Source organism: Athene cunicularia (genome assembly GCF_003259725.1).
Source record: "Athene cunicularia isolate RWA chromosome 13 unlocalized genomic scaffold, athCun1 chr13_part1, whole genome shotgun sequence".
Classification (NCBI taxonomy): Eukaryota; Metazoa; Chordata; class Aves; order Strigiformes; family Strigidae; genus Athene; species Athene cunicularia.
In genome coordinates this window covers 11,955,478-11,969,941 of record NW_020799117.1, presented here as the reverse complement: position 1 = coordinate 11,969,941, position 14,464 = coordinate 11,955,478, and the positions used below count along the sequence as shown (strand labels likewise).

Sequence of the window (14,464 nt, the reverse complement as noted above, 5' to 3'; positions counted from 1 at the left end):
GGGGGTCTGGTGGGGCAGGCTGGCCGCAGGGCCGGGGAGCCAGGGCTGGCGTCTGTCCCACCAGCTGGGGGAAGGAAGCGGAGATGCTCCCTGGCCCGGCTGGAGGTGGCTTGTGATTCCCATTACTTTGAAAAGCTCCATCTGGCCTGGGAAAAAAAGACATTTCAGCGGCCACGGGGCTCTCTTCAGTCTGTCCATGTGTGCAGGGTGAGATCCCTGTGTGCCAGTGGGGCTGGGACCCCCGTGGGACCGTGGTGGTGAGGCCAGGGATGCAGGGCTGGATGTTTCCCCAAGCTTTAGCAACACAGGGAGCCGGTGTGGGAGCTCCATCACTGTGGGGCTCTGTCAGCCCCAGCCCCTCCCTGCCCTGCGTGGACCATGAGACCATGTACGGCCTCCAGCCGGCACTGGGGCCCCCTTAACGAGCAGCCAGTTGGCAGCTTGGGAGGGAAACACCCAGCACCAAAGTGCCTTCATCCTCCTGCAGCAGCCATCAGCCTCTGGCAGGGCAAGGGAGAGGGTCACCTCTGCTCTGGACACCGCTGCCCTGCCCCGAGTCCCTCAGGCAGTAGGGCTGTTTGCAGGGCTCTGCTGGGCTCCCCCCAGGCAGTGAAGCCAGCAGCGGAGTGTGGGGGCAGTGAAGCCAGCAGCGGAGCGCGGCTCCGAAGGAGGAGGAAGCAGCTGCTGCAGGGTCCTCTGCAGCAAGCGATAACCAAGGGAGAGCTGGGGAGCAAGGGGGGAGCACCAACAGGTTCTGCTATGGGTTTTCCAAGGTGGTGTCACTCCTGGGGTGAGCAAAGGGCTGGTCTCTGGGGTCTTGTGCCCTGAGAGGTCCCCCAGCTCGTGGGAAGGAGCTCGATCCTGAGTCATGCACAGGCACAGCGGCGGCTGCTGAGCACTCATGGTGCGTGGGGATTTGCATGCACTGCCCTAGCCTTGGTGGGGATAAACCTGGTGTCAGAGTCTGGTGGGACAGGACTTCTACCAGCAACACATCCCAGAGGGAACAGGAAAGAAGAGGGATCCCCAAGTCTGGGAGCTGGGGACAGCCCCAAAGCCAGGACCAAGGCCCCTCTGCCATCATGCCAGGCTTTGTACAGGCTGTGGAGTGCTTGGCGTCCCTCCTGCTCCCCCCAGATTTATGCACCACCTCAGCACTGAAGCATCTGCTACAGGAGCTGAATGTCCCTGCAGCACCTCTGTTACCCCCCTAGGACATCCGTCCCACACTGAGGCCATGGCTGGCCACCAGTGCCCTCCCCACACTAGCCCCATGCCCCTGCAAACCAGGCAGCACAGCACAGCTCTGGGTGGCTGTGGAGGGTCAGGGCTGGAAATGAAGCCCTGCTGCCTGCAGCTGGCAGGAAGATGGGTGCTCCAAGTCACCCAGCTCACCTGGGGGTGGTGAAAGAAAGCAAGCTGGCAAAGCCAGCTCTAAACTAGCTGGCCTGGTTTTGCTCAGCTGCTGGAGAAACACCCACAACTAGAAAGAGAGAGTCACTTTGGGCAAGTCACTGTGAGAGTTAAAGAGGCGAGGAGGAGGAGAGGCAGCAGCTGACCAGGCTGCTGTAGAGCACCCAGACATGCCAGATGGCTCTGGGGATGGAGCCTTGGAGTGCAAGCCGTGGGACAGCAGGGTCCAAAACCAGTGTGGAGGAGTTGTACCAGCACCAGGGTTCAGCTGAGGGAGGGGACAAGTTGTCCAGGAGGTTGCTGCCATGGCAGCTGCAGTAAAGGAGAAGCAGGGAACCTGCCTGTGTGTTCTGCACCACTGCACTCATGCACACACTCACTCACACCTCCCTCCACCCCAGGCATCCTGCAGCAGCGCACGCTGCGGCCAGGCCATCAGGAAACAGGCGAATGCACAACTGCTGTGTGTTCAGACCTGCTGCCTGCTCTGCAGTGGGGACTGCAGGGCTGGCGGGCCAGCACTACCCGCTGAGGGTGAGGACAGGACACAGGAAAGCAGCTGCCAGCCCAGCCCCTGGGGATGCTCAGCACCTGACAAGGCAGGAGGGACTGGAGTGGCAGTGCCTGAACCTGCCAGTACTGTGACCAAACCCAGGGGAGGGAGGCAGCTGGTGTCCTCCAAGGAGCATCAGCCACCATCGAGGTGCCTGGCCAGGAATACAGAGGACTTGCCTGGGGCTGCTGGCAACAAACCGACTGCAGAAAAAAAGCCCCAAACCTGCTTGTTTCAATCCCTGCACACACACAGATTCAGTGGCCCTGTGGCAGGACAAGCCTTGATCTTGCCACATCCCAGGAGCAGTCAGCTCCCAGCAGGTCTGCCTGCAGTCACCAGGGCACGGTGGGCATGCGAGGGGACTGCACAGAGCACAGTCATGCTGCCCCGCATCAGGAGTATCCCTCTCCCTGCGCTGCAGATAAGCCTTGGTGCATGGCACAGAGCTAGAACAGCACGTGTGGCATGTCCCCAGGACACGCTGGGGCTCTTCCCTGGGCACAGAGCCCTCCCATGCCACATCTGACCCCCATACCCCTCGCTGTGCCCACAGGTACTGAGCTCACCCCCATCCTGTGCTCTGGGAGCCCAGCAGCCTCCTCAGGAGTCAGCATCTCCCAGCCCCCACCACCCTCCATCCTCTCTCCCCTCTGCATGGCCGCACAGCCCCTGCTCTCGGTGGGCTGGCTTTGAGTGAAGCACAACTAACTGCTGCCATTAAACAAACCCTATAATTAGAAACCAGGTTTCCTAAATGAAGTGAAAAATGTAACGTTAGCCTCTGTTTGTTCGCTGGATGCTGCTCTCTTGTTCCATGACCCAGAGGGGTCGTGCCCTGTGGTTTCTGAGAAGCCTTAATAAGGTAATGTTTAGGAGGTTACTATCTTTACAACTCTTGTCTTATTACAATTCCATAAGAAAAACATTTGGGGCAAAGCAGGATTCCTTGGCGCGGGTTTGTTTTTGTTACTTCTTAGCTAAGATGCTGCCCAGTGATCCCTCTTCACAGCAGATTCAGTTTCAGTATCTCCAAAAAAGTGATTTTTTTTCCCACCGCCTGCCAACCTCCAGCCCCCTTGGCTGGGTGTGAGGGCCCGGGTGGTCCTGGGCAGCCGGGACAGCCCCGCTCCCGTCCCGGGCAGGCGGTGAGGGGACCGCTGGCTGCTGGCCGCACACAGGGCAGCAATGGAAAGGGAGCCTCCGGGCAGGCTCTGCGGGGCTGCTCCCACCTTCCCGAGAGCCCAGGGAGTGATGAGAGAAACCCCTCTGCCATGAGCCTTGCTAACATACAAACACACCAAATTTACAGCCTTTTCATCTGCTGCCCAACATCAGAGGGGGCTGCTGGGGGGCAGATGGGTGTTTCTCAGCCCGTATATTATTACACCAGCGAACAGGCAGCCCCTGTCTCCCTCACCCCCATGCATGCACCGTCTCTGTTGCAGAGGCAGGACAGCGTGATTAATGGGTGAGCTGGGCTGGAGCCGCTCTAAAGGTGACCTTCAGGACTGGCCTGGGCTGTTTTGTAAATCCCCTCCCTCCACGGACTGCTAGCAGCATGTAGGAGCAGGGGATGGGGACCAGGGCAGGAGACTTGCTGCCCTGACTTCAAACCACCAGTTCCCCCCTGGTGACAACTCCCCAGAAGCTTGGGGGTCCCTGCATGTGCTGCAGGAGAGGGCTGACTTGAGCACCACCTGCCAGGGCAGACGTCAATGCCACCATCCAGCTTTCCATTTACCTCTGCCTTCTGCCTTGCCCTGGGAAACTGGGAACTTGGACCCCTGCCCACAAGCAAAAGCCACCAAAGCCCTAAAAATAAGAGGCTTTCTCATCACAGATCTGAAGGGCATCGCTGCCCTGGAAGCAGGTCCCTGGGAGCTCCCTCCAGTCCTGTGGCCTTGCAGGGAGGGCAGCAGGGATGGCTCCAGGTGCTCCATGCCCTGCATGGGGCTGGAGAGCTGGCCCTTCCTGCAGCCAGGAGCTAGGATGCAGAAAACATCCTGGCAGGACCGTATCTCACCTTTTCAGTCCAGCACAAAATGCAGCCACCCCTCCACAGCACTCCAGGGTTGGTGTCCGACCACCACATTGGCTCCCTTAGGCTGCAGAGGGAAGCAAAACTGAGTTATTTGGAAACTCAGCATTACCCGCCCCTGCTCTGTGCTGGTGGGCAGTGGGACACAGCCAGTACAGGCTGAGGCCAGGAGCCCAAAGGTCTGGGGAAGGCAGGAGGGCAAGCACGGGGGACATGGAGGGAGCAGGGCATGTGTCCAGGGGCCCGTCAAGCTCTGCAGGCTGGTGGGACCCATGCCCAGGCAATGCCTCGGCCATCCCTGCCGCCTCCCTGCCTGGAGGAGAGCACGGATCTGCCCTGCTTCGTCCTGCGGGGAGCTGGCTTTGCCCCACACTGAGCACCCAGAGGGACTGCTGGGACCAGGGTCTGCCGCTGCTGTGCCCTCGCATCTGCCTTCCAGTCCTCCCCCACTGCTGCCACAGGGTGAGCCGGACACAGGGCAGCAGGCGCAGAGAGGTGCTGGGGCAGCTGCCCGCACCGCACCGGGCACTGTGCCGGGCAGGGGCGGAAGGAAATGGGTGTTTCCAGCACGGGGAGCGGGAGAGCAGGCTTTTTCCATCAGGTGCTCTGTCTCCAGGAGCAGAAAGCAAAAGAAAACAAAAGGCAGGAGAGGAGCGGGGCAGGAGGAACCTGCGTGTCTGGATCATGTAACCAGCGACGTGCTGTAAACGCCGGGCGGCTGATGGATGTGCCGGCAGGGCCGCGGCAGGATGTGCCGGACGTGCCCCCTCCCTCCCGCCCCGCCGGCCCGGCGCTGCCGGCGGCCGCTCTCCCGACGCCTCTGGCCCCCCGGGAGCCTCCTGCCCGGGAGCGAGCAGGCTGGGGCGCTGCTGACCCCCCGCCCCGAGGGACAACCCTGCACAGCTCTGCCTGCCGACGCCAAAGCCTGGCTGTTATCTCACGCATGTGATCCAAAGGGCGTGATTTACAGACAGCCCGGAGCATCACCCAGCTCCCCGCCCGAGCAGGGAGAAGGGCCGCCGAGACGGCCGGATTAGGGCTATATAAATAATACTGGCCTTTGATGCAGAACCCAGGCGCAGCAAGAGCCCGGGCTGCTGACAGCTCGTCCAGCCCCTCGCGCAGCCAGCACCCTCACCCCTCCTGCCCGCGGCACCCTGGCACCTCAGGGCGGCTCTGCAGCCGCAGCACCCACATTGGGCAATGCCCCTTCCCTCCCACGGGAAAACCCTTCCCGCCAGGGTGGGGACTCTGGGGACAGCGCCAGTGTCACGGGGGCGCAGGAGGGGACAGGTCCGTGTCCCACAACAGCTGCCTGGGGGAGGGCACCCACCCTGCTCCATGCCAGTGATGAATTCCTGGCCGCCCTCACCAGCTGGGCTGTGGCTCTGTGTTTATACAACGGCAGGAGCCGGCAGAATTAAGCACTTTTTGTTTTTTCCCTTTTTTGAGAACGGGGAGTTTTAATTCCCACCAAACAATGTTCTTTTTCCAAGCAAGCTTAAAATAAGCCTTTTTGGCCCGGGCGTCTCTGGAGCCACTCACGCGCTGAGTGGGCCTTTGTGCAAATATGGATGTGAGTGCTGCAATGCCGGCTCGGCCGGGCGCTACCTGCCGGGGGGCAGCGGGGGGACGCAGGAGGCCCCCAGCCCCAGCCCTCCTCCCCTCCACAGCGCGGGGCTGGCTCTGGTGAGGCTGGCTCATTGGAGCATGCTTATGTTTGATGAGTGGAAAATGTTGCTCATACAGAGACAGGAGGTGCCGTGGCCGCGCCGGAGCCTCCTGCTAGCCCCAGCCGCCTGGCCCAGGGCTGGGTGTGTGCTCAGGTGTGCTGGAGCCTCACAAACCCACCGAGGAGCTGGGCTCAGGAGCAGCCTGGCACCCCGAGCAGCAGCCATGCCCTGCCGTGTGGCGCCAGCGGTGATGCTGCCCACCACGGGTGGAGGGGACCGCAGATCCCACACCAGCAGCTCCTGCCCTGGCAGGGACATTTCTGATTGTGAAAAAAGGCAAAAAGCTATTTTCTGCCAGCATGGGAACTGTGGTGTGATTCCTCCCATTCCCATACCTGCAGTCCCTGTTGTGTGCTCTGCCACACGCTCTCTGGCCAGCACATCCCTCCTGCTGAGCATGGCACGGAAGGGCTGTTCTGCATCCCTCTACCTGGGGAGCTCAGGCTCGGCAGCGGGTTCTGTGATGGTTGCCCTGGGAAATATGCACCTGGGTTTACTCGGGGCAGGTCGAGCTTATTTTCATGGCCCCTCCTGCCCTGTTTGGGTGTCTGTTCCAACTCTCCAGGCTCTGCTTTCCACCCAAGTTTCCTGTGGCAGTGGGGCAATGTGGTAGAGAAATAGCAGGGATGAGCAAGTACAATAAAACCCCAAAACACATCCCTTCTCCCCCTTGAGTAACCCACTCCCAGGGGAGCTGTGCAGGGGTTTCCAGCCCTTCCCAGCCACCCACTCCCTTCTCTCCCACCATGGGGCTGATCCCAGCACAACCCCACTCCTGCAGGGGTGGCACTGCGGCCAGCATTGGCACACGGAGCCCGCTGGCTGCCATGTCCCAGCCAGGAGGCAGGGGCTGGCCATGACCCAGCCGCCCGTGCACCCCAGCCCCTTCCCTCACTCAAGGCCAGTGGGGAAAAGCTGCCCACACCCACCCCGCCTCCCTCAGCTTTATCAAATTTGGCCATGTCTGAAAAGCCCTGGTTTCCTTTTCACCAAAAAAGATCAAAACTGGGTAATTGGCTGCCGGAGTGGATGCCTCTGAGCCTCTCTCATGTGTAAACAGCATTGCCGAGCGCTGACACAACGCAGGCGGCCACGGCACATGCAGGCGGCCGGCACCCTCCGGGTGCCCCAGGTCCAAGTCTGCTCACTGGCCCTTCTTGGGGGATCATGGAATAGGGAGTGAGATCACTGGAGTGCAGGGTCAGAACCCCAGAAAAGGCTGGTGGTGGAGGGCTGGGTTCTGCCGTACCACACAGTGCAGCAAAGGCAGGTGGCTGCAGGGCCTCTGCTATGGCCAAGTCCCCTCTGCAGGTCCCCAAGGTGACAAAAGGGACGTGCTGTGCTCAGTATGCAGCATCAGACCTCACCTGAAGGGATGGGAAAGCCCCTGAAATGTGGTGTTGGACTGTCCTGGGGGATGCTCACATGGGCTGGGGCTGTTAGGCGTTGGAATGGGCTGCCCAGGGATGTGGTGGAGTCCCCATCCCTGGAGGTGTTCAAGAGTTGGGTCGATTTAGAGCTTAAGGATATGCTGTAGGTGGGAACTGGGCTAGGCGAACGGTTGGACTAGATGATCTCCAGGGTCCTTTCCAACATAGATGATTCTGTGATTCCCCTGCGGGTGGGAGCAGCAGTGTTGCATCCCGAGGATGGGAGGAAAGGGTGCAGTTGGAGGTGCAGTGAGTTTTACCTTATTTGCCAGGTTTTCTAGAGGCCCAGTTCATTGATTGGGAAAAGGAAGTGGAAATTTCCCACTGCCCTTCAAAACACCTTCAAACCCCTGTAGATCTGCGGTGAGTGGGGAGGCAGAGGAAAACTCATCTAGTGATGCCACAAAAGCTGGCAGTGCTGAAGAGGGAGCAGGGTGAGGGAAAGGCCAGGCAGAAAACTCAGAAAGAGGTAGAGCAGCCCCCCAGCACTGCCCGGCCTTCGGGGGCAGCAGCCCTAACGAATGAAGGGACCCTCCAAAGAAGCAGGGCAGACCCTGCTGCCTGTGGGCGTGGGGAACAGCACCGGGTGGCTGGGGCTGGCAGGGGAGGAGGGGTGGAGGGATGCGGAGGGATGGAAATTGTGTAGGAGGGATGCAGAGGGGTCAGGCGGAGGGCGGGCGGCGCGGTTGGGTGGAGGACAGCACCATCGTGTGGCACAGCGGCTGCCTGGCCGCAGGGACGGGGACAAGGACAAGGAGAGGGACAGCCCAGGGCAGAGGGGATGCAATGGCGGGGTGCTGCAGCCCCCATCCCGAGAGAGGCCCCTTCTCCCATGTCCCTGAGACGGGGCATCGCAGCCGGCACCTCCCCTGCCTCAGTTTCCCCCACCACAGCCCCCTGCATCCCAATGCTTGGTCCTGGGAAGCCAGAGCAGCCCTGACTGGGTGGGGGCAGCACTCCACTACTAACACCCACCACCCCAAGGCCAGCTGTGAGCAGAGCTGGTGTGACCCCACTGCCCGGAGTTGGGCACGGGTTTGAGGACCGGAGGGGAAGGATTTGGGGACAGACAGACCAGGGGTGCAGGAAGTGATGGGTGCTGTTGACTCACTGCTGGACAGAAGGCTCGGTGGCTCCTGGTGACAGCAGAGCTAGTGGTGGCACAAGGATGCCAGCAGGGATGTCCCCACAGAGACAGCGGGACAGCCCCAAGCTACCTGCACACCTTGCTGCCAGCGCAAGACATGGCCCACCCTTGGGCCTCTGCAAGCTCCTGCTCCCCCAGCCCGGCAGCCATGTCCCTCCTGGCTCTGGCAGGGCTGTGACCACGCCAGTGTCACCACCAGAGCCCAAACCCCCTCCCCAGGGCAGGTTTTGCCCAGTAAGGCCCTCTGGGCTGCCCGGTCCAGGGGGGACCCACCACCATCCACAGCCGTAGCTGCAGGTGGAGCCAGCACCCGGGGAGGCGGCGGGTGGCCGAGTCCCAGACCACGCTGGCCCCCTGCCCTGCCTGCGCCGAGGCTCCCTGGCACCTCAGGGACGGGACACACCTCCGGCAGAGTGGAGCCGGGGGCTGGGGCTTTCCTTTTTTAGCTCCCCAGCTCGCCAGTGACAGTCACACTGCAGGACGGCGGCCGGCAGCCCCTCCGCGGCGATGGAGTGGGCTCCAAACCTGGTAGGTGACTGCACAGCAGCTCAGGACTCGCTCCTTGTTTTCCTTCTTTAATATAATTATTTGCACGCTTGTTTACGGGTGGCTAGCTGGGTTTGTTTGCTTTGGAGATGCATGCTGTGATCCGCCAGGCCCATCGCTCCCACGCCTGGCATGGTGAGGATGCAACAGCCTCAGAGAGCAAAGCTGCAACAGCCCGAGCGGACAGTCCGGCACCGGAGGGGGAAAACAGCCCCGGCTGAGCTGTCCCTGGCCCGGGGCACCGCACGCCCACAGGAAGGGCTGCGGGACAGCGGGCAGGGCTGCGGGGCGGCCTGTGGCTGGCTGCAGGGACACGAATAGCAGGGAACAGGACTACAGAAAGCAACTTTGTTTGCCGCTGGGCAGCCTGCCGGGTGTCAGCACACGGGAGCTCAGCCCTGCGAGGCCGGAGGGAGAAGGAAAGGAAAAAGCATCTTTCTTTTCTCTCTCACCGTCCCCAGAGCACAGAGGGAGGGAGAGGCGGGTTCGGATAAAGATCCCATTCTTGACTGTCATCTCTAAAGCTCCTTTGAAACCAGAGGCTGCCCAGGTACAGCCTGAGCTAAGGGTGTACCCATTGCTCCCAGCATGCAGCCACCTCGAGGTGGGCAGGGAAGGGACTGGGCACAGCTCGGTCAGCAGGGCAGGATACTTTGGGCAATGCAAATTGCCAGCTACAACCACAGTGAGGGGCTTTGCAGCTACATGCATCAGCCAGGGCTTGGGCCAGGGGCTCACCACAGCCATGTGCCCACCACCTCTGCAAGTGGCCCTTGTGTGTGTCTATGGGTCTCACTCGCAGGCCAGCGTTGCCCTTTGGGGGTTGCATGTGCCACCCCAAAGTCACTGCAGTCCTTCCATCACTTGGTAACCCATGGGAGGTGGGAAAGCTCCCTTTCCACACCAGCCCTGCAGCCTGGGCAGCCACACACAATCCTCCTTCCTCCTCAGCTTCTCCTCTGCATCTTCACCTTTGCCATGATCCTGGTCCCTGAAGCAAAGGACCAAAGCAAGGCAGCAAAGGGCAGGAGAAGGGGCCTGGCACGGCCCCCCACGGCCCCCCCTGCCCTCACCTGGGCCCTGGATGATCCCTATACCACCATGGCTGACTACGAGCGCAGCATCCAGGACATGGTGCGCCAGCTGAGGAACAGCTCTGAGCCAGGTGACACCAAGTGCCAGATCAACTTGAGGCTCTGGAGGTCCAACCGAAGGAGCCTGTCCCCCTGGGCCTACAGGTGAGCTTGGGGCAGGGACCCTGGGGACATGCATGGTGGCTCCATGCCAGCAAGTGCCATGGCAGCCACAGCACCAGCATCATGGGGCTGTGGTGGCTCATGGAGGGTGTGATTCTAAGCAGCACCCCATTTCACCCTGTGGAGGTATTACCCTGCCCATCCCCAGATGCCCGCTGCCCCCCATCTCACCATCTCTCCAGCCTCATCTTGCTTTCCTTCTCCTCCAGCATAAACCATGATGCAACGCGGATCCCAGCAGACATCCCCGAGGCCCGATGCCTCTGCACTGGCTGCATCAACCCCTTCACGATGCAGGAGGACCGCACCATGGCCAGCATTCCCATCTACAGCCGGCTGCCTGTCCGCCGGCTGCTCTGCCAGGTGCCGGGTGAGGTTGGGCACAAGCCCTCTGGGAAGAAGTGTCACAAGAAGTACCAGATGGTCATGGAGACCATTGCTGTGGGCTGCACCTGCATCTTCTGAGGTTGCAAAGCTAACCCCTGCAGCTATCCGTGGGCATCTAACCAGCTTGCTCTTGCTTCCTGACCTTGCCCAGCCCTCTGGGAGAAAGTCACCTGGCTGAGCATCAGGGTGAGAACCCCTATGCAAGGCGACGGCAGCTCCAAGAGCTCCCCAAAATTCCCCTGCAGACTCCATCAGCCTCAGCCCAAGCAGCCACTTTGGGGACACCCAGCATGGGGACAGCCCCTGCAAGTCACCCAGCTAGGCAGTCCCATGGCTGGCCTCGCAGCGAGACACTGCCCTGAGCCCCCTCACCTCGCGGTAGGAGCTCAGCAGGGCAGGCTGGGGAGAGAGGGAGGAAGCTGCCTGCCAGTCCCTCCGCCTGAGCAGGAGGACCAGGCCTCCTCCCTCCCCAAAGTCCCCATTTGCCTCCATCAGTGCAACAGCAGCACTGCGACCTACAAGCTCCTCTGCATTGGGCCAGGCAGCCCGGGGAGCAGGGCAAGCAGATGGTGGTTTGGGCAGCTTCTGAGGTCTTCAATAAAGCACACTGCTGGCCCCTGTCTGAGCTGCCCCTGCCTCGGCCCGTCGCGCTGCCCCTCTGGCACTGCCTGCCCGGGGGTGTGTGCTGCCCGGCCTTCTCCCAATGAGGCTCTTCTGCCCCCCAAAACACAGCCAAGCCCCATGCTCAGGGAAGCCTGGATGCCTCTGGAAAGAGAGCACCTGGCAGCAGGCACCTCTCCCTGCAAGCCAGGACCTGCAAACAGCCCACCGTGCCCATACCCTGGGCGCTGAGCCAGCCATTGGTGCCAGGCTCCACGCACACACGGCATGGGAGAGGCCACGGGACCCCCTGGCCCAGCCAGGGCCAGCCCTACCACCGCGTATCCCGGGGGCAAAGCCAGGAAAGCAGCAGAGGCTGCAGCAGGAGCCAGGGGAGACCCATCTGCTGCCAATGCCAGCCAGCCTCATCCCTGAAAGTCCCCTGAGGTCCCTCCTAAAACCAGATGCACAGTGACCCTTTTTCACAGGAAAAGGCACAGGTTCCCTTCCAGCAGAGCCTGGGGAGGGGGAACAGGGAAACCGAGGCATGCAGCACAGACACACAGCAACACTAGGCTTGGACTGTATTCCTGAAGGCAACACATTCAAGTCATCTGGGACAGTCTGTCCCCTCTCCCCCAGCCCCAAACCCCCTGGCATCCCCAAGGCAATAAATAATCCCCAGGCTACCACACACAGAAGCTCCCAGCCCACCGCCTCCCGTGGGCGTCACAGCTCAGTCTTCACCTTGTGCATCAAGTCCTTCTGGTCGATTTTCTCCAGGTCCTGATGCCAGCGGTTGTAAGCCAGCAGGGCCACGTTTTTGGCCGCTACCGCTATCATCTCCATGGAACTGGCCACCCACTCCACGCCACTGAGGTAGAAAAGGTTTTCATGGAGCAAGATGGGCGGGAGGGACTTGGCAGCATCGTAGCGGGGATACGTCTGCCACTCTGTCACCTGCACCGAGTAGTAGGACCTGAAGAGGGTCTTTAGCTGCTGCTTGTCCAGTGGCTGCTGAGAGAGGACACGCCACACTGCAGCCTCCTGGGGCTGCTTGCGACGAAAAGCTGCTGAGATGTTGACAGGACAGATGTTGTCCATGGCGTTGAAGAAGAGGTCGGGGGTGTCAGTGGTGAGGATGCTGGCAAAGGGAAAGAGCTTGGGGTCAGGGAAGCCGAAGTAGGAGGAGTTGAGGTAGCCATGCACCACGGAGGTGACGGAGGGCTGGAAGGCTCCAGGGAAGTCGGCGATGGGCGGCTCGAAGTTCTCAAAGGTGAAGTTGCTTCTGCTGGGGTGCAGGGGAGTTGTCACAACTACCATGTCGTAGAAAGCTGAGCCCTGGCCTTCACTGCCCTCGTAGTGTACCTGGTAGAGGGCTCTCCCCTCTGGAAAGAGATGGTAGACAGTTAGGAGTAGCCCTGAGTCCCAAGTGGTATTGCCCTGGTCCCTTTCTTTCTAGCAATGCCTCCATCCTCTGGTTTTCCAGTACATGCTAGTGCTGGACAACAGCATCTGATGGTTATGGATGAGTTGTTGATGCTTTAGGGCAGTGGAAAGATTTTATGAAGTCTGGGGGAGAAGGTTTCCAGGGAAGCCCAGCCTAGCAGGGCCAGGAGGACTAGGGCAGCACTCCAAACCCCTGCTATCCAGCCCTTCTGCTGTGCTGGACAGGGGAGCAAGCCTACAACAAGGATGGTGCCATAGAAGAGACCTGAGGGACCTCAGGAGGGAGAGGGGGGAACCTCAGGGCTGAGGTCTGTACTGCAGGGCCCCCACTGGATCACGCAAGGGGAAGAAATGGACAGACCCCCGACCGTTGCTCAAATGCTTTCCAAGGACCAGGATGCTCTCCAGCCTCCCAGCACTCTCACTCTGCCCCAGCATCCCCATGTGCCCACCCAGGCTGGCAGCACCCAGAGCAGATCCCGTGCCCAGGCTCACCCGAGCTGTGCAGAGACACGCCTGTCACCCTGGCCGGGATGACGTTGGCTTTGGTCAGCTTCAGCAGACCCGAACACACCAGCTTGTTGCCTCCTTCCACTGCCCAGGTGCTGCCTTGGGCCCCTGCCAGCGACATGGCTCCTGGGGAGAGGAAGAGGAGGGTGGCTCAACAGCCTGCCCATGGAGGAGACGCTGAGAAGGAGTCACACAGGGAGGAGAGGGGGTCCCCGGTTTCACCTGCGAAGGCAGGCACCAGCACTGACTGCCCGTAGCTGGAGCGCAGGACAGCCGCGATGACGTCGTCCACGAAGCGCTGCGTGACGCCCACCTCCAGCAAGGACTCGGCCACCGAGCGCTGCGTCATGTTGACAAAGGCGTCACCCCCCAGCGAGCGCAGCAGCTCCTCCAGGCTGGAGAAGGCATAGCCATGAGCCTGGTACTTGTAGATCCTGGAGGGGACAGGAGCACAGGGCACCTGGTGATGCCCCAGTGCCGGGGAAGACCCCCTGTGTCCCTCCACCCCTGTGGGCTCTCCCACCTCATGAACTTCTCCATCACTTCCTCCACCCACATCTGGAGGCGCAGGAAGCTGATGCCATAGTGCCACCAGAGCCGGAAGAGGTTGAGCAGGTACCAGTCGGTCTCTTCCAGGACGAAGTGCTCCCCGCTGAATATGGCACTCTTCCCTGCCACCTCGCGCCGATGCTTGAGGCCTGCAGGGAGCAGAGGGGCCCCAGCCCCACTGGGCTCACACCCTGGGGCTGGCTGGCTGTGGGGAAAGGCCAGTGCCAAACCCTGCCACAGCGGGGATGCGGGAAAAGATGCTCTTGGAGGAGGATCAGGGAGTGTGAGACCCCAGGGCACGGGGACCCCAGCCAGATCCTCCATGTTGGGGAATGCCATGGAGTTGCTGCTGCCTACTGGGACAAACTGGTGAAAGTTTGTGGGCAAATCCCCAACCCCCCTCCCCCCTAATTCCACCAGGACCCCTTGCCCTGATGCTCTGCTGGGCCACCCCATTCCTTTCTCTTCCAGAATACACCAGGGCTGGGGCATGGGGACAGTGAGGGGGTCACCCCATGCCTGGGGTGCTGAGGCAGACTGGAAGCCACCCCCACTACTGCACCAAGCCTCAGCCTGGGGCACCCCAGCCCCCCGCCTTGGGGAGGGAGGCCCCACAAGCGCTGGGGTGCATGTGCTCACCCAGGATCTTGACGAAGTCCTGCATGTGGAGGCTGAGGGCGTGGATGGAGGCTCCCCTGCTCTCGTACTGCTGCTTGTTGACGGTGACGGTGGCCAGCCGGCCGCCCACCCCCGCTGCCTCGAACACGTCCAGCTGCACCTGCGGCCCGAAGTGCTGCTGCAGGAAGTAGGCGACGGCCGAGCCGCCCAGCCCGGCGCCCACCACGGCTGC

The 14,464-nt window shown here is 61.4% G+C and overlaps 2 protein-coding genes across 3 annotated transcripts; one reads left to right on the top strand and one right to left on the bottom strand.

Moving 5' to 3' along the window:
• The first annotated feature begins 8,293 nt into the window (after window positions 1-8,293).
• IL17B (interleukin 17B) lies at window positions 8,294-10,875 on the top strand. Of its 2 annotated transcripts, XM_026858259.1 has the most exons (3): window positions 8,294-8,845; window positions 9,815-10,101; window positions 10,329-10,875. In XM_026858259.1, the coding sequence occupies exons 1-3, from the start codon at window positions 8,825-8,827 to the stop codon at window positions 10,582-10,584; spliced, it is 564 nt and encodes a 187-aa protein (XP_026714060.1). In that variant the 5' UTR covers window positions 8,294-8,824; the 3' UTR covers window positions 10,585-10,875. The 2 variants fall into 2 exon arrangements, with proteins under 2 accessions (XP_026714060.1, XP_026714059.1); XM_026858258.1 differs by lacking the exon at window positions 8,294-8,845 and having other exon boundaries at window positions 9,490-10,101.
• Window positions 10,876-11,835: 960 nt separating this feature from the next.
• PCYOX1L (prenylcysteine oxidase 1 like) lies at window positions 11,836-14,458 on the bottom strand. Its single transcript, XM_026858590.1, has 5 exons — window positions 14,254-14,458; window positions 13,589-13,763; window positions 13,288-13,499; window positions 13,051-13,191; window positions 11,836-12,494 (listed from the first exon to the last, which is right to left on the bottom strand). The coding sequence occupies exons 1-5, from the start codon at window positions 14,276-14,278 to the stop codon at window positions 11,836-11,838; spliced, it is 1,212 nt and encodes a 403-aa protein (XP_026714391.1). The 5' UTR covers window positions 14,279-14,458.
• Between the last annotated feature and the right edge of the window lie 6 nt (window positions 14,459-14,464).

What these genes read in the sequence shown, in the direction of transcription:
- IL17B (XM_026858258.1), top strand. Translation starts at nt 9,524, where the DNA reads ATGCAAATTGCCAGCTACAACCACAGTGAGGGGCTTTGCAGCTACATG. An exon ending in CTGTCCCCCTGGGCCTACAG is followed by an intron (nt 10,102 to 10,328) that starts GTGAGCTTGGGG and finishes CTTCTCCTCCAG; the next exon opens with CATAAACCATGATGCAACGC.
- PCYOX1L (XM_026858590.1), bottom strand. Translation starts at nt 14,278, where the DNA reads ATGCAGGACTTCGTCAAGATCCTGG. An exon ending in GTGATGGAGAAGTTCATGAG is followed by an intron (nt 13,500 to 13,588) that starts GTGGGAGAGCCC and finishes TGTCCCCTCCAG; the next exon opens with GATCTACAAGTACCAGGCTC. An exon ending in CGTGTCTCTGCACAGCTCGG is followed by an intron (nt 12,495 to 13,050) that starts GTGAGCCTGGGC and finishes ATCTCTTTCCAG; the next exon opens with AGGGGAGAGCCCTCTACCAG.